The sequence below is a fragment of the Melospiza georgiana genome, chromosome 2 (genome assembly GCF_028018845.1).
Source record: "Melospiza georgiana isolate bMelGeo1 chromosome 2, bMelGeo1.pri, whole genome shotgun sequence".
Classification (NCBI taxonomy): domain Eukaryota; kingdom Metazoa; phylum Chordata; class Aves; order Passeriformes; family Passerellidae; genus Melospiza; species Melospiza georgiana.
Genome location: NC_080431.1, coordinates 25269186 through 25293792, shown reverse-complemented (window position 1 = coordinate 25293792; position 24607 = coordinate 25269186). Strand labels below are relative to the sequence as shown.

Below are 24607 nucleotides of genomic sequence, written 5' to 3'. Positions count from 1 at the left end.
TCTCTATAATCTATTTCATACTTTTGTAGATTCGAGTCTATCTTGAAGTCTAAGAAACTTTCTCCATGAATGAGGATCAAAGTCAATGCTCCCCTGGGGGTCAGGGCACCCCAGAGCAGACAGAGAAATTTCCTGTTGCCCTGGGTTTCCACAAGTAATCACCCTATAAACACCATCGTCTTAGTCTGCATCAGGGGAAGTTCAGGTTGCACGTCAGGATGAATTTCTTCACAGAAAGGGCGATTAGACATTGAAATGAGCAGCCCAGGGAAGTGGTGCAGTCGTCGTCCCGGAGACGTTTAAGGCAAGGCTGGACACGGCACTTAGCGCCATGGTCTATGGACATGGTGGCGTTTCCTCATAGCTTGGGCTCGGTCATCTCAGAAGGCTCTTCCAACCGAACTGATTCTGTGATCAATCAGTAATTACTGATCCCGGGTGATTATGGGGATGTCTCGGGAGACAGGAGTCATTTCCGTGACAGGGGGGTGCTGTAGGTCCCGCAGGTCCCGCTCCCGCCGGGCCCCTCACGCCCCCGGCTGCCCGCGCACCGGGAAGCACCGAGCTCCCGCCCCTCGGCCACGCGCGTGCGCGGCGCAGGAAGCCTCGCGAGAGGAGGGCGGGAAGCGGCGGCAGCGGCTCGGTGCGCGCCTCGGGGCCGCCCCGGTGCCCCTGCCGCGGTGCCCCTGCCGCGGTGCCCCTGCCGCGGTGCCCCTGCCGCGGTGCCCCTGCCGCGGTGCCCCTGCCCCGCCGCCGGCCATGGCGGCGCCGCCCGCCTTGCCCGGCCCCCGCGGCCGCTTCGAGCAGGAGCAGGACCGCGCCGTCCGCGCCCTGGTGCGCTGCGTGACCAGCCTGCCCGAGGAGGAGCTGGGCGGAGAGCGCTTCCAGGCGGCGCTCAATTTCGCCTGGTCCAACTTCAGGTCAGCGGGAGCGTGGAGGGTCCCGGTGCCTGCCGCGGGGTGTGGGATGGCGCCGCCCTGAGCCCTGCCTGGCGGAGCGCCGGGCGCCGTGTGCGAGTCTGCCGCAGGATCATTGACTGCTGCTCCGTCACGTTTGGATCTTCGTGTTTTAGGGGTTTTCAGCATGTCCATTTAGCCGCCCAGAACTTTGTTGGAGGGAGATAGATACATTATGGTTGTGTATAAAGAGCAAGTGAGGAGGATTCTGCCAAACTGAGATAAACCTTCTGGCTGAGAATGCTGTGATGCTTTTGTGAAAGGTTATCGCTCTGCAGGAAGAGAACCTGTTTTGTGTTACTTGGGCTTGTCAGGAACGTGGTCTTTATTAATTTGTAATATACATAGTAGCCTTCAGACTGCCACCTAAAATGCCCATTTTGAAGTTTGACACACAGTTTTCAGTTATCACAGTTATTGTTCCAGTCTGTTCTGCCCGCTTGGGTTGGACTCAGTGATCCTTGTGGGTCCCTTCCAGCTCAGAATGTTCTGTGAAAGCTGTGAAACTCTTACACGATGAATTTCCAATTACACTTACTATCGCTAACTGCTCCCTCTTTGAAATTGTATGCAGCTAATCCATGTAAAATCAATGCTACTTTACATTTTTCATGCTGATTAAATGCTTTTTTGGGGAAGCAGTAGCACTGCATCGGTTAATGCAAACTACTAGTAGACTCAAAATTATTTTAATATGCAAATCTCACCTTCAGTTTTGGTCAGCTATGTGCTTGTGTAGCTGTGTGCTCTTTTAGACTGGGGAATTGTTGGGGTTTTATTTGGATTTTTTACGTGTCAGGAAAACAAAGATGGTGATGCAAAGTGATCAAGAAACTTTTGACAGGGAAGACTGGAAAGAAGAAGGTTTTCTTCATGCCAGAATTGTTGTCCAAGGAATGTGCATGGAACATCAGCCTGACATTAGTATTACGTTTGCAACAGTGAGACCTTAGGTTGTAGCAGAAATACTCCTTAGTTTCAAGTTTGTGAAACCTGTGCTTTGTATTGTTAGATTTTGTGATGTTTCTGTGCTGTTGTTTTTGGATCCACCTATTTATTTCCATGAGTGCTCAAGTCTTCTTCTATCCATGATGCTCCCAACTTGCCTAAAAAAAAGCTTCCTTTTATTTTTGCATGTATGTTAGTCATTAATTAAAGCTTTGAGTAACAGACTAAAGAATTGTCACTAATAATTTTCCTGCAGCTTAATTTTTCTTTTCAGGACAGGTTCTTGGTTTGAATTTTATTGTCTTTTCAGTGTGATATTCTAAATCTTCCAGTTCTTACACTTACCACTATTTTGAATGAATGATTTCCTGTGTAAGCTTATGTGCTGTAATAAATTAGATATTTTCTTAAACCTAAATATCAGTCAGAGCTTAGTCAGAGCTATATTTTATTGTGCTCTTATGCCAAATCCCTATACACAATTGAAATCAGACTAATGTGTGTAGTTAACAAAGTCTTTTTTCTTTCCTTTAACATGTGCTTATCTTCGTCCTGCAGTGCTACTTACTAAAAATCCTGGTTAACTGCTTTAGAGTTTCATTTCCTAGTTCATTACTTTGCCATTGAGGTGATTTCATATTGTCTTTTGAATTTCAGTCTGTTTAGCTTAACTGTTGCTCATGGTTGGGATTCAGCAGTTTTCATTTCTGTCTGTGGTCATGACAATGTTATCACTTTCTGTCACCTGTTGCTGGAAACATTGGTTTGGTTTTGAGGGCACATAGAGTGTCTTGACATTATGCTCGGTGTTGTCAGATCTTTTTCCCTGTTTTTTAATTCTCTGTGTCTAAACAACCTGTTCATAGCCTAATTTAGCCTCCAAAGTCCATTTTACCTTTCACAAGTTCTTGTTTTGTCCCTTTACATACGTACATATATATACACATACCTTTGTTGGTATATCTGTCTTTATTTTATATCAAGCTCTCTTTTCACTTAGACACTCTCTTACCCTTTATAAAATGGAGCTTCTTTTGGGTTTAGAGACCTTCCCATGTGGGTGTTTGTTTTGCCTATGCCTGTGATGCAGGTCCCAAATAATCGTGTGCATTTGACATCAATGCCTTTGACAACACAGTTCTTGATCTCCTTGCTCTACTTGACTTAGCAGACAGCATACTTTAATTGCTTAGTTTGCTGGTACAGTAGTAATTTTCCATTCAGCTTAGAGTGCTGCTAGATGTAACCTGCATTCAATTCTTTCTTCTTTTCAGGCCAATTAGATTTAATCTTTCTTGACCTTAAGAGATGTCAAAATTGAATTTTTTTTATGCTTAATGCTGTTGCTGAACTGTGTGCATTATTAAACTAGTAATGTTGTCTTCATATATGTAAATCATCTTTATTTTCTTCTTTAGCTTCCTTTTAAACACATTCTAATACAGATTTCTTACACAGATTTCACCGTTTTCTTGATGTGAACAGTCATAAAGTAGAGAGAACAATAGAAGGGTAAGTTTTATGTCTAGATATTAATAATGCATTGGTTATAGATATGTTTTTAAAAAGCCTTTTTGATACTATTTGTGTTATTAGAATACATGAAAAATTGGTAATTCATTCTGACCTTGGGAAAGCTGCAAGCTGGAAAAGACTAACAGAAAAATTTCTGAACTTGCCACTCCCAAGTACTGAAGAAACAAAGGTATGTACGTTGCAATTTCCTTGTTCTTTTTTTCCATCCCTCTTGCATTTACACTGGCAATGGGAGCTTCATTTGTAAAGTATTGGAAATTTCAGGTGACTTAGTGATGGGCTTTGGAGTTGCTGTTCAGGTCATGGATTTCCAGAAATGAAAATTTATCTTCTCAGGATTTCAGCATGTGGAGTTAAAGTACTCATGACTTAAAGTACACAATCTCATTGCAGAGCAGGTGTTTTAGGGTCAGCATTGTACAAATGCTGCAGCTGGAGTCTAGGTGAATCTGGATTCCTGTCTGTACTAAAACAACAATGAACTGAGCATTTCTTGTTCTTTGCCATTTTTTTTAACCTTAAGTAATCCGTCTGGGTGTTTTGGTTTTAGGGATTTCAGTTGGAGTGCTCCTGTTCTGTAGCTTCCATATTGAAACTGGGTGTGTTTCACCATTGATACACTTTGTATCGAATCAGTTTAGCATATGGAGTGGATGAATATGGCAGAAGTTGTCTCAGTTTTCTTTCCACTGTTGCAGTGCAATAATGAATTGGATCTTAGAAAGTTTCTCCTGTCGGTAGATTTAAGCTTCTGATTTAAGAGGTGGTGCTCCATATAATGGTGTTCTTTAATAGAATCATGTGTTCTGAGCTGCAGTCTGATTTTACTTCTCATTGAACTGACATTTGTCTTTCTTTGGGTGTTGTAGGTTCCTTTTTCTTTGTGGGGAAAACCCAGGAGCCCTTAATAGTTTACACATATTCAGTTACTATACTGTAGTCTCTATATTTTGGAAAATGTACCTTTAATAGTGCTTGTTTTGAGAATTGAATGAAATTAAAACCAACCAGCCAAGCAAGCACTTAATACTTGAATGTTACAAGTATCCTAAGATTTTTTTTTTTTTTTAATTTCCTTCTTAAAAATGCACCTGGGGTGTGGCTGGACATAGATTAATCTCGTATTTGGGAAGTTAAATGGCATTTAGTTTTCAGCAGTGACACATAACTGGGAAGATTGAGTATTTATTGGTTTCTATGTCTGTTAAGTGGAGCACCAGTTCACACAAGAGATTGTCAGTGACCTACTGGTTTTCTTTGACAAAATCAGTAATGTTCAGTAGGAACATATTATAATCCTTGTATAGTAGGTGAGTATCATGCTGCTTTATCAGGAATTTGAATAATTTTTTCTAAAAGGCAACTAGAACTCATTCCAAAACAGTTTTGTGTTTATGAATGTGTGAGCATGTATAAGGATTTAGACAGCAGAATGTGTAGATGTGAAGTGGTGGCTGAAGATCTTTGTAAAGTTACAATGAGGCCAAAGAAAAATCTTTTTATACTGAGAAATGGTTGTACATTGGTAAACAGATTTTAGGGAATAAACAGTAATACAAATCTCTGGACCATACTAGTTTTGGCGCAGCATTCTAACCTGATTGAAGGCCTCTGTTTCACAACTGCAATATTTGAGTTAAAGATGCATCCTTAATGATTTGTGTAGATTTTCAGATCTGAGAAGATAGTGTGAACATGATATTAAAATGTAGTGATCTTAGCTAACTTCATTTTAGCCTCTGTTTGAAGTAATTGGCCATATGAGAATGAAAGCTAAGACTTGCTTTCCTGCAGGCCTGTTACCTGTGTCCTTCCAGTTCATGCATGTTTATGTGGCTGTCCATTTATGCCTTGTCCTGAGGTGACTTCTTACTTTCACAGTACTTGCATCTATTCCATATTCTCTGATTATTGGCTCAGTAAGAGGCAGGGGATGCTGTGGCTGCTTCTGAAGGATTTGTGTACTGATTGGCTAATTAATAGGCAGAATTCAATGACAGGTTGCAGATGTTATTTTTGTGATTCAAGACTGGGGAATGGGAGCTAATGGGGAGCATTCCTGCAGATAATAGGCTGACTTTGTTACTAAGCAAAATCTTTTAGAGCACTTACAGACTTGCTTTTTTTCTAATGTGTTTTAAAGACGGATACACACTATTCCATACTGTCTCTTCTGTTGTGTTTGTCTGATTCACCATCCAACACCACCTATGTGGAAAAACCAAGAGTCAAAGAAGTGGGTAAGTTTGCAAGATGTTTATATGGCTAATGAAAGATAGAATCTGCAATGCAATCTGATAAGAAGGACATTTTTCCTTTCCATTTTATTATCTCCTTCACTTCACCTTGCTTTATTGGTTGTCTTTATAATTTATACATTTTAAATAGCTTGCAAGTCTTTCCTACCCCTGTTTATGTTGCATCACTTAAGTTTTCCAGCCACTGAAGTACCTTGGGAACTCTCTTTGACTTGTACCACTATCACAAACAAACTTCTCCACCTGTTCAGCAGTGCTTACATGCTCAAAGACAGACAGTGGATTTCTATCCTGAGTCTCTGTCTTGCACCTCAATATTATATCTCTTGAAAAAGTTTTGGTGATGTAAATTCCTACGTTTCCTACATAATCAAGGAAAGGGAGATACATTTGAAGGTTTCCAGAGGGAGATCCCAGCTGCCTGCTTTCTAAAGTAGGACTTTTTCACTCAGTGCCTGAGAATGAGGCTTGTGCTTGAGTGGATACCATCCCCCATTTGTTTTCAGTGTTGTATGATAGACTGAAAGAAGAATATTTCAGACTAACCTAAAGAAAATCTTGCATCTTAAGATTCCTTTTTGAATGATCTCTGCACATTCCCTCGGCGGTGTTTTGAATGCACTTTCAGCCCATTCCAGGAATGTGAATATGAAGAAGTTATCTCAAACAACACTAATTACAGTTGAGTAAGCTTCATGTTTAAGATATCATATGTTGTAAGTGTGATTGTTACCTTGAAAGTATCACACATCACATCATGGTTATGTGGTGTCTTTTTGGAGAGTAAGACAGTTCTTGGTTTATGTTGTTTACAGTCTGGGATCCTTGTGCATATTTAAATTATACATTTAGAATGTTTCCATTGAGCTAAATGGGACTTCCTAGTCACAATAAGTGGTGTGCTGCATTCTTGCATGTTTTTCCAGGATTGAAGTGTAGGGTAGGGTAACATAATATAGTTAAATGTGCTGATGGCACACTGTGTTGCATATTTTCAGTGTATAAGCAATAAAGTTGAGAATTAGTAAGGGATATACATGGTTGAAATGTCACAATTTATGTCATATTGAAAGTGCATAACCTTGTTAATGGAACAGTGGTGTAACCTTAACTGAAAGGGAATGTCTTTTGTTTTAGCTATAGACTGTCAAGATAATTTTAACTTCAGAAGTATTTCTAAAGGAAAAGAAAGAGTTATGTGGTACTTACTATTTTTATATTTATATTTTTCTTAGAAAAGGAAGAAGAATTTGATTGGGCAAAGTATTTGATGGAAGGAGAAGAAATTTACTTTGGCCTTGGCATAGATACACCAGTAAGTAATTTCTTAAGGTAAAACCCCAACTGTATGAACTGGTTTGAAGTGTGTTAGAGACCTGATTGAGTTATCCTAGTTTGTATGCTCTGCACGTTGGTTCTTGCAGAATTCCCCAGTACTCTGCTCAATACCATGAAATAAGACAGACCCAAGCAGAATAACAGTAATCCAAATACTTTTGTTTTTCACAATGTTTTGACTTAGTCCTGCAATTAAACTGTCTGCTTCTGCTGACCCTTGCTTCCACCTAATCATAGCTTGCTGCAGTTCTGTGATCTTTTCCAGATCTGTCATTTGCTGGTTATTAATGTTGTGTACAACTTAAATCATTCTCTGTTAGACAGTTATGTTAGTCCTAGTGTCCTGAATTTACTTTATAGTGTAAAAAAGAATAGTTAATGTATGGCTTGAATAGGAGCTGAATATAGATGTGTCTGCTATGTTGTACTGAGGTGTCCTGGGCTGTGTTGTACCTCATAGGATTTGTCTGGAGAAAGTGAAGAGGAAGAGGACACTCAGCCCTTGAGCAGGGAGGACTCAGGTATTCAAGTAGACAGGACACCTTTAGAAGACCAAGATCCAAATAAGAAGACAGTACCTAATGCTTCCTGGAAAGGTTAGAATAAGCTGTAATTTTTCTAATATACATACTAAAATTTAGCAAGGCAATACAGCTTATTTTTTTTTTTCTTATACTTCATTGAGCTATTGTGTTACAGATTTGTAATTGTAATATAAGATGCATGTTACTGTTCATTAGTAATTTTTTTACAGTAAAGAAGCAATATGGAAAGTTTGATCTGGTTTCTGTTACTGCCAATGGAGAAGAATTCTGTTCATTCCTGCGGAAATTTACATGAATATTCCAATATAGAAATGAAAACTTAGAGGTAGTGTAGCATGTTGTATGGATAGAATGGATTTACATTACAATACATACATTTACGTTACAATACATAAATTTGCATTCTATTGTATGGATAGAATGTAAATTTTTCAATATCAAAAAGCTGAAACAAAATTTATTTTCCAACAGAAATAGTTGGCTCATTTGCAGGTATTAAATGTTTCTGAAAAAAACCGGTTTATTTAGTTAAAACACTGGTAGCTTTCTTTTGAATACCTTCAGGGAATATTATGAAAAAGAATACAGCTACATTTAAAATATTGTGGGGTACAGTTTACTTGGCACATGACAACTGCATAGTATATATTATATGAGCAGTAGCTATCTAACTGGGATTAGGCAAAGTCCTGTTGGCAATTGTAGAAAATTTCCTGTTCACATTTTTGAAAAAACTGTTTTAGGTAATGTACTAAATGTCTAATAAAAAGGAGTGTAGTGATAAAGTTGATGACATTTGGCAGTTTATTTTTTAAGTCAACCTGTTTTTATATATAGCATTTGAGAATTGCCTGAGACTGAAGCATTTTTTGAGAAAAAATTGGAAACCATGTAAATCTTCAAGCTTAAAGAATCATATATCCTAAGCTGGAAGGAGCCCTCAAGGATCATCAAAGTCCAGCTCCTGGTCCTGCACAGGGTCACCCCCAAGAGTCACACCACGTGCCTAAGAGTGTTGTCCAAACATCTCTTGAACTCCGTCAGGCTGGTGCTGTCACCACTTCCCTGGGGAGCCTGTCCCAGTGCACAACTGCCCTCTAGGTGAAGAACCTTTTCCTAATATCCTAAACATCCTCTGACACAGCTTCAGACCATCACCTCAGGGCCTGTCACTGGTCACCAGAGAGAAGAGATCAGTGTCTGTTCCTGCACTTTCCCTCATGAGGAAGCTGTGGGCCATGGTGAGGTCTCCCCTCAGTGTCCTCTTCTCCAGGCTGAACAGACCAGTTGACCGCAGCTGCTCCTCATGTGGCTTCCCCTCTAGGGCTGTCACTGTCTTTGTAGCCCTCCTTTGGACACTCTTACAGCTCTTTCTTATATTGTGGCACCCAAAACAGCTCACAGTACCCAGGTGAGGCCTTACCAGCACTGAGCAGAGCTTATTTTGTAGGACTTTTGCAACATTTGAGAAATGTGGCATTTCTGTGTCAATTAGTTTGTGCACAGTGGTATTAAATTCCCAGTGCAGTAAAGTGTAAATGGTTGTAAATGGTAATTCATTTGAAAAGATCTGTGATTCTGCAGCTGAGTGAATAGGCTTATTAATAACTTTTTCCTGTGTTTTGTAAGCATTTCCTGCACAAATAAAAGCGCCTTGCTGCCTGTGCTGTGTTTTCACAGTCGCTGAGCCTGATGCCCGCAGCTGGCTGGAGCAGCACGTGGTGCCTCAGTACTGGACAGGAAGGGCTCCTCGCTTTTCACATAGTTTGCACTTGCATTCCAACCTGGCTGCAGTCTGGTAAGAACACAATATCACTTACTTGTTCCTTCCTGGCATACAATGCTAAATACTGACTTTTAAAGCCTCTTTAAGATACTATGGCTATGACAATTCACTTAAGAACAGAATTAAAGGGGTGCAAATTAGTAAGATGAACAAATTAGCTGCTTTTTCTATTAATAGATTCTTGTCCTTTTATTTAGTTTTTATTAAGTTTCTCATGTCAGAGAGGGGTGTTTCATTTTTCCATGATGTGAATCTTACTTGAATTTTGTTTGGCTTGACCCTTACGAAAGTCTCTGAGGATCTAATATAGGTGGGTTTTAAGTGGTCCTGGAAGTGAGGAGTCCCCTAATGTTTAAATTTTTAAAACCTTTTTTCCGTGCCTCCCTTAAAAAGTTGAACATAATTTTTGTGTGGGGAAGGAACTTAAAATAGTATTTTACCATAATCTGCCACGGTCTTGGAAAGAAAATGAGAATTAAAAATAAAGGAGAGTCTAATTCTTTCCTGTCCCAAATTTGGATGTGTCAGTATTGAAGGCCATTAGCTTTGCCCTTGGTTTTCTTAATTTAATGAATTTTTTAATGAAGGAGTTATTTTAGTATAAGGTGGTTGTCTAGCCAGCTATGAACCACAATTTGCAATGAATGTTAGAAAATGGGTAACATCAATAAAGCAACACTGCTTCTGCTGCAGTGTTGTTAGGAGATGCATGTTTTACATATATGTATGGTATATAACTAGTATTACTTAATTTGAACTTTGTGATTTTGAGTGTGGTTGCATAACTTTTTCCACTAATGATACTGATGGGTAAAAATACTGAAAATGTAAATAATCATTCTAAATTCTAATATACTTTGCTGAAATATGAAAAGGTACTGAGGAAGGTTTACAAAGAATTGCATAAGACAGGATCATAAGAGAAAATTCTTAGGTGGCTATGAAAGTTTCCACTTCTTAAGTAAACTTGTGAGTTAAAGAGAGAATTTTCTTTTATGGGTTAGAGAAACTGGTATTTTACTTTTTAGCTTAGTATTTTTTCTAGAAAGTAATGATAAGATTTCACAGCATTGAATGAGAAATAACTGATTAGAAATAACTGAATAATTAAAAAAAAAAAAAAAACAAGCCAAACCTACAATGACCCTCCCCCTCCTGCCCCTGCCCCTACAATAGTGGATATGCAATACTTCAGGCATTTGCTACTTAATTTCTTGTCTTTGTAAGATGAGATTATATTTGGGTGTTTTCCAAAGTATCTTGCTTAGCAATATGAAAATAAACTGTGCTTTTTAAAATACTTAAAATGTCCTTATGCACATTGAATCTGTTCAGATGTGAGTAGAAGAAAACTAAGCCTAAAGATTATTGCTTCATTCTTACTTTCAGGTGATTCAGCTTTTATTTCAGCCATTAAATTGTTTTACTTTCCTGTTTTTTAAGGGACCACCATTTGTACACCAGTGATCCTTTGTACGTGCCAGAAGAGAGGACGCTGGTCACAGAAACTCAGGTTATACGAGAAACTCTTTGGTAAGTGCAGCATCACAAAGCTTGCATTTTAACTTTTAGTGTTTCTCTCAAGGAGATCAGAGGGCTAAGCTTTTAATTTAAACTGTTTCTGACAGTAAAGATGCTGCATGTGTTGTTAACCATTCACATTTGAGGCACTGGAGCAGGTTGTCCAGAGAAGTTGTGGATGCCCCATCCATGGCAGGTTGGGTGCAGCTCTGAGCAACCTGGTCTGGTGAGAGGGGGTCACTTCATGGCCTAAAGGCTGGAACTAGTTGATCTTTAAGGTCCTTTCCATTCTGTGATGCATGAAGAAGAAGGTAGCTTGCTACTTTTTTTTGGCATTGATTATTAAAAGTCTAATTGTTAAAAAGAACCTATTTGTTCTTACCTTGTCCCTGTAGATTTATAAAACAGTGTCCAGTTTCGGAAAGCAGGCTGAGTCATCCCATAGCTGGAAATCATATCAACTGGAAGGAAACTTTAGGAAGTATTTACTTCATGCCAGTGTTTAATTGTTTTTGTTCTGGCAACAACTTACAGTACCAATAGCATCATACTTGATCTGAGGTCTCCTGTTACTCAAAGAAAATAAACTTTTAGGCAAGGGAGAGCTAGTTCTTTTATTAATTACGTATAAGTTCATTAAGGGAGAAAGTTACTACTCTTTTTGTTTCTTTTCAAGGCTACTTTCAGGAGTGAAAAAGCTTTTTATATTTCAGCTGAATGATGGAAAAGTGACTGTGCGGAATGATATTATTGTAACTCATTTAACCCATGTAAGTTGTTTCTGAATCTCAGAGGAATATGTCATTAGAAAGATGTAATTTGTGGGAATAGGAAATTAAAGTGCTTGTGGAAATTTCTACAATTTTTCTGCATATTTCTACAATTGTGTTTCATCTAAATTGTAGCATCTGGCTTAATAAAACTGAATGGGCTTTTCCTGTATCTGAGAATGTGATGAAGCAATAGCAATTGCAGAACTTTATAATATTTTAATTCGTAAAAATAATATTGTAATTCAATTTATGAAATACAGTTTTTGTTAGACGATTCTAAAAGGTTGGTTTGTTGTTTTTTTTTTAGAATTGCCTGAGATCTGTATTGGAGCAGATAGCAGCATATGGTCAAGTTGTATTTAGATTACAGAAGTTTATTGATGAAGTGATGGGACACAGCCCAGAAAGCACAATGCATGGAACAGTTTCCACTCCAAAGAAGACTACTGAAGCCCCATTCAGAACCTACCAAGCTTTTATGTGGGCTTTGTATAAATATTTCATTAGCTTTAAAGAAGAACTTGCTGAAATTGAAAAATGTATAATCAACAAAGGTACAGTGCAAGGGAAGTTTTACATGAGGGAGATACACAAATTATTAATGCTGACAAAATTTGCGTTTTTGTTGGATGTTATTTTATGCATCTTGGGTTTTTTCTTTTATTTCCAGATAAAACAGTCACACTTTCTATAGTAATAGATAAGTTGTCTCCCAGACTGGCCCAGCTGAAGGTGCTTCACAAGGTGTTCAGCACAGGAGTAGCAGAAGTGCCACCCGACACTAGAAATGTTGTACGAGCATCTCATCTGCTTAACACCCTCTACAAAGCTATTCTGGAATATGACAGTGTTGGAGAGGCATCTGAGCAAACGGTAGGGGAAAAAGAATTCCTTCCTAAATAGAGCAACACACTAGAAATAACTACATTAGTTACTAGATTTAGTAACTAATGCATTATTGTTTTTTAACATGAGTTCACTCAACCTGGATGAAAATGGGTTTGTGGGAGTGTTTTCTCTCCATAAGAGCAGTATTTACTGAGGACTGAGGGGAAGGACTCTGGAAAATCAGGGGCCAGGAAGCTGTTTTGAAAGAGGGAACTTTGGAATAGCTTTCCCCCCTGTTTCTACAGCTGCATGATTCAGTTGATACTGACTTGTGGGGGTTTGGATTTTTACAGTAACTTGATTATACTATTGAAAATATAGTTGATGTCATTGTAGCCTTTTGTTTTCCTGATTTTGATGTTATGAAACCACATAGTGTTTTATGACTATCCCTTGCTGCTTCAGAGATGTTAGGGTGAAAAGATGCTGTTTGGATTTCTGATGACAAGAGTAACAAGGGGAACCATTAATAATACAGGCTCCCATTAAAAAAAAAGCTACAATTTTTATTTTAACGTTTTATCTTTAAAATCTTTTAGTGTAGTTGTGTATATGTTACAAACTGATTACACAATTAAGAGGTTAGACTTCACCAAATTGCTTTCAATGTTTGGTATAAAAGCACTCAGCCAGTTTTTTTTCTTTTTTCCTTTGAATTCAGGTATCCCTTTTGTTTTCTCTCTGGGTTGAAACTGTGAGGCCATACTTACAGACAGTGGATGAGTGGATAGTCCATGGTAATTTGTTTGATCCTGCAAAGGAATTTATTATTCAGAGGTAGGGATGCTTGATACTAGACACACATAATGCTGTCCAGTAAACCTGTTGTAGAACCTAGGGTAAAGGGTAACAGTAAAAGCAGGTTTTTACATTTGTAATTTTGCTTAAGAAATAATTTCTTAATCATACTTAATCATAACTTGTCTCAAACTTCCCATTAGGGAAATTGCATAGATAGGGATCTCTACCACATATTGTTGTAGAGTAGAAATCCATTGTTTTGGGTGTTTTCCATCTATAGTAAATAGTGAGCAGACTGACTCGGAATGTACTGACTTTTTAAAAAAGCAATTTACCATTTTTCAAACCCAAGACATGCAAAAATTACAAAATTTACTTTTAAATTCTTCTATTAATCTTAAGTTGTTATGAATTAAATGCTATTTGGAATTAAAATACTCATTGCTTCTGACTTGTGGTAAAGTTAATACAGTGTCTAAAATTACATGTGCATATCCTAAACATTACTTGAGCTGTTAATTTTTGTTCTGTTGCTATGCTACATTTTCTTGGTCCCTTTTTTTGACAGCTTGGAGTGGAAAGTGAATATAGAAATTAAAGTTCTGGCTTGTAATACAAATCCATTTTTTCCTATATGCCAAACTTAATTGAACCAGTGTCTGTTAACACATGTTGAGGTGAGCATGAAGTAAGACAGCAGCTCTAGCAGTACTATTGTAATAATTCCTTAGTAGCAGAGATCCTTAGCATCCTTACTATATCCTCTTTTTCTGGTTCTATAATTGTGTTTTCAGTGCTACCAACAAAGCTGATCTTAACTTACATTTATGCTTAATTTTAATTACCTAATTTTAATTATCTAATTCAGGTTTTTCCATCAGACTTTAAAGACCAAACTGAGTATCTGATGTAAACAACAAAAGAATCCAAAGTGAACTACAAATTGAGTTTCACCTACTCTAGAATTTTTCAGCTTTCCTAGCAGTAGTTACTTCAGTTTGAGGTTTTAAATAAGTCAGCAAGTCAGTTGCTCATCGTTTTGACACTAAGGATGCATGCCACTGTGAATAGCTAACATCCTGGACAAATTTGATTATAATTGCTCTACTTGACTTGCTGTTGGGGTTTATTTGTTTGTACAGTTGTTTTATCTCCTGTGAGCTAGTTGTTTATCCTTTTCCTAGACAGTTTGCAAATAGGGATGAGCTGATTTTATACAGTTTTGAAAATGCTTCGTGACTGTTCTAAGAGAAAGGCAAAGCGCAGAATAAAGAGGATACATATCCTCTAGTAGTGAAGTTTCCTTTTGGAAAAGAAAATACTCAAGAGCTTTTTATTTCTTTGCAGAAACAAAAATGTTGCAGTTAATCACAGAGATTTTTGGTATGCTACCTACACGTTATATAGTGTGTCAGAAAAGACAGAGAATGAAGAGAAGATGAGTGATAATGCCAGTGCCAGTTCTGGCAGTGATCAGGCCCCTTCAAGCAGACAACACACAATGGTTTCTTTTCTAAAACCTGTGCTAAAGCAAATTATCATGGCTGGAAAATCCATGCAGCTGTTGAAGAACCTTCAATGCAAAGATGGTTCTCCACAGCAGGCTGCATCAAGAGGTGAGATGTCAGTTTGTACACCATTGAGCCTTAGGCTGTCCAACAGTATGGGTGTATTTTTGGTAATGGGCTTCCCCTGGCTTTAGAATAATATAATACTCTGTGGAATGCCAATATTGTGGTGGGTAACTTCAGGTCTGATGGAAAACACTCTTGTGATAAGAGCAAAGTGAATAAAATTGAGAATTCCGTGTTCTTTTTATTGCTTCAAATTTTTCTCAAACTTCTTTTTTTTTTTTTTGTTATGAGACAAAATCAGCTTGTATGTTCTAATAGTAAAATTGGTGGTTTTTAATAAATAATTGTTTTCCATTACTCAGTGGTTGAGTAATCTAAGATAGCATGTAAATTTTTTTTTTTTTAAAGCTTACTCACAAGTAGATGAAAGATGTTTGGATATCTAGGATATTCATCTTGAGTGATTGTGAAACATAATTCAGCATTATAGCTAATGTTGGGTTTGGGGGTTTTTTTGCTTTTTTTTAAGGAAACAAAATATTTTTTTCATTTTGCTGCTTCTTCATGTTTAAAAGGAGAGGTAGTTAAATTATTTTGGAGACTCACTTCAGTACATACTGAAAGATTGTCAGGTGCTAAAAGTTAATTGCCTTTGCACCTGAAGTAGGAAGTTCTTTAACAATCTCAAAAATATTTGATATTTCAGATACCCATTCCGCAGTGCATATGCCTGATGTTGGGCATTGGGCTAGTCCTATATTTTTAAACATGTATTTGAAGGTATTTTGTTTTCTGAATAGTGGCTTAAATGTAGCATTTTAGAAGTTAGCTTGTGAATGTTGGACTGTGGAGTTCTTTCAGTTGAGATGGTGTTTTGTCAATGTGCTGCCCGGTTCAGATGCTGAAAGGAAGAGTTTGTATACGCTGTTCCTGGAATCGGTGCAGTCTCGCTTGCGGCACGGGGAGGAGCCTGTCCCAGACATTATTACAGAGCAGCAGGCCACAAAGCAGAGCCTGATAAAGATGCAGTCCATAGCAGAAAGACACTTGGAACTGGATGATGTCCATGACCCACTGCTGGCTATTAATTTTGCCAGGTAAATGAATGATCTTCCTGCTGTGTTGTTGAAAGCAATATTCAGCCTGGTGACATTTGGTAGATCACATTTTCATTGCTGCTGCTACTGAAAACAAGCAAGTTCACAATAAAGGCAAACACCAACAATCAGTGACAGAAGCTAAATGGACACTCTGCTTGTGCATGGTTAAAGAAAAACAATTAAAATCAGTAAGAATGTGCTATTTGCAGTTGATAGCATAGAAAATTGGAGTAGTCTTTATCATAGCAGACTTTTAGCAAGTAAGTGGCTTAATAGTGAATGCCATTGTAAAATCTGAACTTTTCAATGAGTTCCCGTGGTTTTTGTACGCAATGTCTTTGATTTGCACCAAGTATATTCATAGAAGAATGCAGCTTCAGTTTTGCCATGCTTAAATCATTTAACTGTAAAAGCCTTCCAAAATTCATGTCACTTGCATAAAAATTCTTCATTCTTCATAGTGAGGGAAGTCCTATAGAGAGTATAAATGTGTTGGAAATTAGCAGGAAGGATAAACTCTGAAATTCTTATTATGTGATTACAAATAAGAAAATAGCTTTTTATGTTTTTACTAAATACTAATGGTGTATTTAAATATTTTAAAACTGACAATAAAAAAGAAGGAACTTGTTTTAAAGAAATCATAGATAGGACTTGGTTTCCCTTGTATATTGGGACTATTCTAGTTGTCAAAATTGCTGCATTAATTCAATATCTAGCTCATTTAGTCTATTCAGACAATAGCTGCTATGAGCTGGACTTCCTCTTAGAGTGGTTACAACTGGCAACTAGCTTTTTAAAGAATATTACAATAATTTGATGCTTTTTTGTAAAAACAATTAAACTTGCCAAATGCGTAACACAGACACTTTCTTCCCATCATATAATAGTATAGATAATATGTTTTTCAGGAGTGTGCCTTAAGCAGTTATGTGATTGTAGAATGCTGTCCTCTGTGATACTGTCATGTCTGCTGATATACAAACAGTGTGATGGAGCACTTTATAGGCTGGATACATGCTCTGCTTATAATCAACTTTTATTACCCCTGCAAAGGACCCAATTGATTAAAATCCTTAAAGGTATGACATTGTTTTATATCTTGTATGAATAATGAGCCTTCTTCCCTAAGTATCTTGTTTTATTTTGAAGATTGTATTTGGAGCAGAGTGACTTTCATGAGAAGTTCACTGGTGGGGATGTCTGTGTGGATAGATCCTCAGAATCTGTGACCTGCCAGACTTTTGAACTGACACTGAGGTCTTGTCTTTATCCTCACATAGACAAGCAATACTTGGAATGCTGTGGTAATTTGATGCAAACTTTAAAGAAGGATTATAGGTAAGAAAGTAGATTTCTTTTTCCTTAACTTATTTTTTTTTTATTACCAGTATGTCATCCCTAAAAGAAGCAATTCTATATTGTGTTTCTACTCCAGTTTTATAAACAGCTATAAAGTCATTAAGGAGAAGAGGTATAATATCTAACCTGATAGACTCTTGGGCAAAAACTTGGTCTAGGTTGAATCAGCAGCAGAGCTGTCATTTCTCATCAGTGGGTGTTTGGTGGGGATATTATTTCCAACAGTATTTCTTAGTAATGTTGTAATTTTAAATTAATTTCACAGAGAGGGACAGGATTTCCAAACTCTGCTATTTCTGAGAATTACCTAGCCTGTAAGATAGCTTCCAGTGAAGTTAATGGAGCTGTTAAAGCTTACAGGGGAAAATGCTTTGTTAAACAAATGATTCACTGTAGATTTTATTATGTTTGTATTCAATACTGAGTTTTTGCTGTGAAGAGTTTTTAAGACTTTTTTTTCTGTAACAGTTGTGTTTTACATTCACTTGTATGATGAGACTCAGGAAATGTTATATGTTTCTCCTGTTCAGGCTTGTAGAATATTTGCAGGCAATGAGAAATTTTTTCCTACTTGAAGCTGGAGATACCATGTATGACTTCTATACATCTATTTTTGACAAAATTAGAGAAAAGGAAACTTGGCAGAATGTTGCTTTCTTAAATGTTCACCTACAAGAAGCAGTTGGACAACGATATCCTGAGGACAGTGCAAGGTAAAGAGCAAAATATGCTTTAGTTATGTTTCTTTCACACTTAGCTGTATTAATGTACTTAGCTTGCACAGCACAATACTAATTATTCTGTACTCATTAAAATAATGTTTTTAATGAAGTTTTGAGCTGTTCTCTTTTCTACCCAAGTCCTCCAGATTAAATCAGACAGTTAATGGTTAGCAGTGAGAAATAGAAATTAGTGAAACTAGCTACTCATCTAAAGCAGATTCTCACCAATTACATCATCTGTTTCCTTGTGTAGGTTGTCAATATCGTTTGAAAGTGTTGATGCAGCAAAGAAGAAACTCCCTGTCCACACCTTAGATGGTTTGACATTGAGTTACAAGGTAGGGTTAAAATGGCGGCAGTTCTTACAGTTACAGATTTGAAATGTATGAATCCGACTTACATTTTCTATCTTTATTATCCTCTCCTCCTCCTAGGTTCCTTGGCCTGTGGATATAGTTATAAGCTTAGAATGCCAAAAAATATATAATCAAGTTTTTCTGCTCTTGCTGCAAATAAAGTGGGCCAAGTATAGTCTAGATGTTCTACGGTTTGATGGTAAGATACTTCATCAATGAAAGTTTCTGTGTATTAAGATATTCTGTTTTGTGGTCTAAGGATATGATTAGTCTTCTGCTTTCTGCAGTAAGTAGTATAAACTAGTTAGTATTTTGATTCATTCTATAAAATAATAATCTCTTTTAGTGTCACAAACTACATGTATTAAGCTGGACGTGTTTTTCACTTTCCAGGCTCAGGGATGGCTCCATTCATGCATCCCCTTTGTCTCTTTGATTCTAGTCTAGTTAGTTATATTGGAAACTTGCTACTTCATTCTACAGACTTTGCTGTTGAAAGAAAGTCTGTCTACCACACCCTAATGTTCATGTATAGTCCTTTTTATTAATAATAAATAATAAATACCTTGTAGACAATTTATGAAAACAAGATGAAAAAATACTCTATTTGAGGTTGAAAAACAGTAAACTGTTGGGGGATTATAGAAAGATTTTTTAGTATTTCCTTCACCAAGTTAATGTTATAATCTTCCTGTCCCATGTAAAGTGGATATAAACTTCATGTCTTAGAAATGTAAATTAGGCAGTTGATGGGTTCATCTATATTTTGAAGATCAGCAAAGTAATTATCTTCCTGAAAGGATATGGTTCTTTACTGTTTAAACTTTATGGGTGTGACTTTTTGTTTAAGTCTTTTCCCAAAAAGCACAACATTCTTCCTTTTTTTTTTTTTTTAAAGAATTAGTCTCTGCTGCAGAAAATTCACAGGTGAAGAAAGGAACTTCATTAGAACAAGGAACACTTCCTGTATTTGGACCACAAAAAGAAAGTATAAAACAACAAATACATCGCATGTTCCTCTTAAGAGTGAAACTTATGCATTTTGTCAACAGCCTGCACAACTACATCATGACTAGGGTTTGTCTTATATCACAATTTCATTTATCTTAGGAGCTTGTAACTGCAGATGAAGTATTCCTTTTCCTTTAAGACCTAAAAAACCCTCTCAAACAAAAAGCAAAATGTAAATATCATGTCCTTTCTGTACATGTTTCAGTTTCAACTTGGCCATTTTAAATCAGTAATTCTAAAAATGCTGTAGAAGTTCTACATGCATGTGATTGATCTTTGGGTGTTACTGCCTCTTTTGCTTGTTTCTTCCAGTTCTAGATGACTTAATCACAGTAATGTAAGATGAGGTAGCTGTAAGCTGTAACTTAAGAGCTATTAGGCATATAAAAGTATTACAAGAGATATTTTAGTTGGAGGGATTCTTCTCTAAAATCTCCAGTACGCAGTGTATACGTGACTTTCCAAATTCAAAGGCAATGCCTGTAGATACATATCTGCTCTATTATTGCCTTTTTAACTTTTAATAAAACAAGCATATGCTCCAGTTCAGCCTCTCTTAGGATAGTCATTGTGCCCCTGTCTAGTGGCAATATATCTGTTTCTGTGAGGAATGTTGCTGTATAGTTCTGAGAAGAGCTTGGAATTTTTGCTATTGCTGGTAATTTGGAGACTAATCCTAAAATTTGAGAGAGAAATCATGCAATTTCAGGCTCTTTAAAAATATATTGGAAGAGAGTCACAATCACTTGTGTACAGCATTGAATTTAATAACTTTGGTCTTCTTTTTAAGATTCTTCACAGTACAGGCTTGGAGTTTCAGCATCAGGTAGAAGAAGCCAAAGACTTAGATCAATTGATAAAGATTCATTACAGATATCTTTCTACGATTCATGATCGCTGCTTACTGAGAGAAAAGGTGAGTGAAAAATTAGTATGTTTGATGTACTGAGTTATCAGGACAGGAAAGTACTTGTGTACTAATTATGCAGTCTGTTTTGCCGCATATATACACTAAGCAATATATAGATACTGAGCAGTATATAGCTTTTCACACTGAGATCCAGTTTCTCTTGCTGTTCTCAGCTCAATTCTATCAAGGAAAGAGGATAAAATTGAATTCTTTATATTGGGTACTACACCACTGTTTGTTTCTAGAAGATGGGAGTTTTTGGACTAAGTGAGGCTTGTTAATTTTAGGAGGATTATGCATAGTGGTATGGCAGGAATTAGAGGTGTCTGGATAGCTTTGTCACCTTTTATCCCACATCCAAGTAGTCAGCTGGGAAATTAATTGGAGAACAAATACAAACATCTTCACTTTGGAAAAATCACATTTTACTTTGGAGATAGTTTTACAGGTTAGATTAAATGGCATGTGAAGCCTTTGTATTACAGTGTAATAATGAAAATTATTATGCTTAACAATGAATATCTGACTTACTCCTTGTGTTTTAATTATTTTAGGTGAGCTTTGTGAAGGAAGCTATCGTGAAAGTGTTAAATTTAGTACTGATGTTTGCAGACCGTTGGCAAGCTGGTTTAGGGGCTTGGAAGTAAGTACACAACTAAAATTCTCCATGGTCATCATTTTGGAGCTCTGAGTATGATTTTGTGACCAGAACTGCGCCTCCAGGTGAGGCTGCACCAATGCTGCATACAGTGGGGCAGTCACCTCCTTTGTCCATCTGGCTGTGCTGTGTTTGATGCACCCCAGGATCAGGTTTGCCCTCCTGGTTGCCTGGGCATGCTCCCTGCTCACTCCTGTTGAGTTCTTATTGACCAGCACCCTCAGATCCCTTTTTGCAGCCAGTTCTTTCCCCTTTTCTACTTCTGTTTGTGCAGCCTGCTGAAGGATGGATGATGCTGGGCAAGTCTCCAAGGCTTTGTCAAACACTCAGAAGTTGATAAATGGTCCTGAAGCCAGCTGGTGTGGACTGGCTTACTTCATATTTTTCAGGACTAATTTTCTTTGCCACAGATGCTACCTAAAACTTAGATCCCACTCTCTTGTGACATTAGGAAGTTGCTATTTTTGGCGTGTTTTTCTCATTCAGTGTGTCAGAAATAATTTGTAAATGCTGTTGATACAGACTGAAACTCAAAGCATGTGGTTGCGTGCTCTTGGCATGAAAAACATGGCAGGAAAAAGTCATAGCTGTTGTCATCTGTATCTTCTTGGGAGGGAGAAAAAAGGAAAGGGAGTGACTTTTGAGCTGTGTCTTCTCCCTGGACTGCTGAGTGTTGGCTGACAGAGTCCAAAGTGGAATTCAAGAGATTGCTGGATAGTAAAGCAGTGTGGGTGTCCCTGTTTCACTGACTGTAGGTCCCCAATGACCTCCAAAGCAGTAAGGACCAGGAAAGGCTCTCTTGCTTACAAACCTATGTAGGAATGATAGGTGTCAGTTAGAATCACACAGCTCCTCCAAGTCACTGCAGAGATTTCTAAAATGATGATGAAATTATTAATGCCCCTTTGATGGTGCTCAGATGCTCCTGTCAAAATTGCCTTTGTTTTTTAGAAGTAGCATGTGCAGGCATAACTGAAGTATTATAACTTCAAGCCAGAATTCTATGTAAAGAGTACTTTTGTCATTTACTGTGAAATTTGGTCATATTTTGAAGATAACATAGAGGTTGGTCTGTTAAGCATTCTCTGTTAAACTGTTTTTTAGGATGGAATCCATAGAGAAGATGGAATCTGATTTTAAAAACTGTCACATGTTTCTTGTAACTATTCTCGACAAGGCTGTCTGTCGAGGCTCTTTTCCCCATTGTAAGTACATGAGGCTTTTCCATACCTGAGCTTACACAAGTTTGCTAGGAATGTGTTTATGTTTTAATCTGTTCTAAAGTTTGTTGGCACATTTTAAATAATCTCATTTTGTGAATTATGCACAGAGGGACACCAAGACTTAACCTCTTACTAAGTTAAAGTCATTATTTTTTTAGAGTATTTGTGCCAAGCTTTTCCATGACAGCTATCTTCAGTTTATCTGTTTACTTGATGAGGGGAAGGTGTGTAGCCAAGCAAGTGACAAGCAGTTTTCTAAACTAATGAAACTAAGTTCTGGGGGCATAGAAGAGCATTCTTTTTGTTGCTATTGGGAATGACAGCTGGGATATATCTTGAGCAGATAGGATTTTAGCATTATGGTGCCTCAGCTGCAGCTGCACTGGGCTCTTGGCTCTGCCCATCTGTTGTAAGTTATTTCCTTGGCAGTAGAAACAGCAGAGGATGACATATCTGTGCTTCTACTTACAACCTGGTATGAGCTTAAATTGTTTATCAGTGCCAGTTTGAGTTAGGGGGCAGATGCTCAGTGAGGTTGTGGGGCATCAGGGTTAGCTGGGATGCAGATGGGTGTTCTCATGGGTTTCTGCACCACCTGTAGATGTGCCAGGAGGACTTAGGTTAATGTTTGGACTTGATTATTTTAAAGGCATTTCCCAACCTAAAACCTGTGTTTAAAACAGGCAATATTTGCCATCACTGCTACTCACATCTACCAGAGCTTGTCTGCAGAACCATCCTTGAGCATGGCCTGGTGTATATAAACCTCCACAACATTTTTATGTACAACAAGGAGCTAATTTCTTACCAGTTGTTACCACGTGAAATAACTAATGGGTAGCTGATGATGAGTGTGGTGAAATATTATCTAAGCTGTCAGAGACTTACAAAATGTCTTACTCTCCTGAAGTCCTGAAGTATTACAATTTAAGCCGGTATCCTCTTAAAGGACAGAATTGAATATTGCAATAAATGTTTGCAGAGTGCTGCAAATGCAAATACTTACTTTGTTTTTATGGTTTGTTTCACAGTGGAATCTTTAGCTTTGTCACTGATGGCTGGCATGGAACAAAGTTAACACCCACTTTCACTGAATTAAGGAAGAGCTGATAGCAGGATTTATGTTGAAATTCCTGTGTTAAAGAACTGTAAGCATTTTGCACTCCAGTTTAAAATGTATATAGCTAAATGTTGCTGGTGTTTTGGAGCTGTGTAAAATATTTTAAAATGTAAATAATGTACAGGTATTTAAGTCTGTTGGTTGTGGCAGTGTTTGTATAGGCTTCAACATCAAAAAACATGTATAGTGTAAAATTCATTCCATGTAAACAATCTTACTTGAAAATACATTAAATATTTTTCATGCTGAAAAAAGGAATGTTTTTTTTTTATTATGAGTAATTGATGGTTTACTTTTTCCTTTAATTTTTCAGCTGTGAATAGGTCACAGGGCAGTGTGGAGTGGTGTGACTCAAATCTTGGTGTTTAGAAGGTTGGTTGAGTTAATTTTTGGCCTTTTTTTTCCTTTGCAAAAAGGCTGAGAAGCATTCATCTTCTTTGCTTAGTAGTTCTTAAGAAATGTTTAAGAAGACTGTTACACGAAGCTGATGTAAAAAAATACAAGATTAATTTATCAAAATGGATTATAGCAGAACATAAAATATCAGTATTTTTTATGTTAAATGTTCAAATGCTTGTTAATTTTAGTGGTAACTGGTCACTTTAAGTAGGATTAAGATGAAAGTGTGTAATGTATTAGTTGTAATGATTGGATTGTTGAGATGTTCAAATTTGGTCAGATATGACTTGACCGTTATCCTTCTTCTAAGCCTCTTGCAAGCAAACATTTACTTCTAATAGCTGATCTCCTGGAAAGCAGTAGGTTGTGATACAGAAGTGTGCATTTCTGGACAAGTAAATGTGGAATTTGTTCTGCACGAAATGACTTGCCCTGTCTCCTCCCTTTTAAAGTTTCTCTGGAATTGTGGCATCAGTACACCTGCATTAAAAAAGAAAATCAATCATAGCTATTTACCTAATGATTTTTTGAATAAATAAAAGATTTGATAATTAGAATTTCACTGTTGTGTGTGTTTCTGCTGAAATTCTGTCAGTAGCTTAAAGTTTGAGAGATGTTTCTTTAAGGTAAATGAAGTATGTTATTACTGGGACTATGTGGCTCATTATAAAACTATTTTTTCAGCTGTAAACTAATAATTATTTTATATGAAAGTGAATGCTTGTGTTTGAACAGGAGATCTCAAGGTTCTTCCAAGTTATAGCTATGAAATGTTTTGAGGACAAGAAATCTGGTTTTTTTCAAGTATACCACTGAGGAAGTTTCTGCTGCCCTGTAACATGTCTTCTGTTTGACTGAGTGGAGGTTTTGCTTTAGAGAGCA

General features: G+C 37.4%; 1 protein-coding gene across 1 annotated transcript; it reads left to right on the top strand.

Annotated features, from left to right (window-relative positions):
* Positions 1 to 759: 759 nt before the first annotated feature.
* TUBGCP5 (tubulin gamma complex component 5) lies at positions 760 to 24282 on the top strand. Its single transcript, XM_058045783.1, has 24 exons — positions 760 to 920; positions 3363 to 3416; positions 3501 to 3609; positions 5584 to 5680; positions 6269 to 6379; positions 6934 to 7013; positions 7497 to 7632; positions 9262 to 9379; positions 10811 to 10900; positions 11565 to 11658; positions 11969 to 12215; positions 12332 to 12534; positions 13211 to 13326; positions 14638 to 14906; positions 15763 to 15961; positions 17117 to 17305; positions 17857 to 18039; positions 18302 to 18386; positions 18483 to 18603; positions 19303 to 19481; positions 20206 to 20331; positions 20880 to 20968; positions 22088 to 22188; positions 23238 to 24282. The coding sequence occupies exons 1-24, from the start codon at positions 760 to 762 to the stop codon at positions 23282 to 23284; spliced, it is 3204 nt and encodes a 1067-aa protein (XP_057901766.1). The 3' UTR covers positions 23285 to 24282.
* Positions 24283 to 24607: the final 325 nt, after the last annotated feature.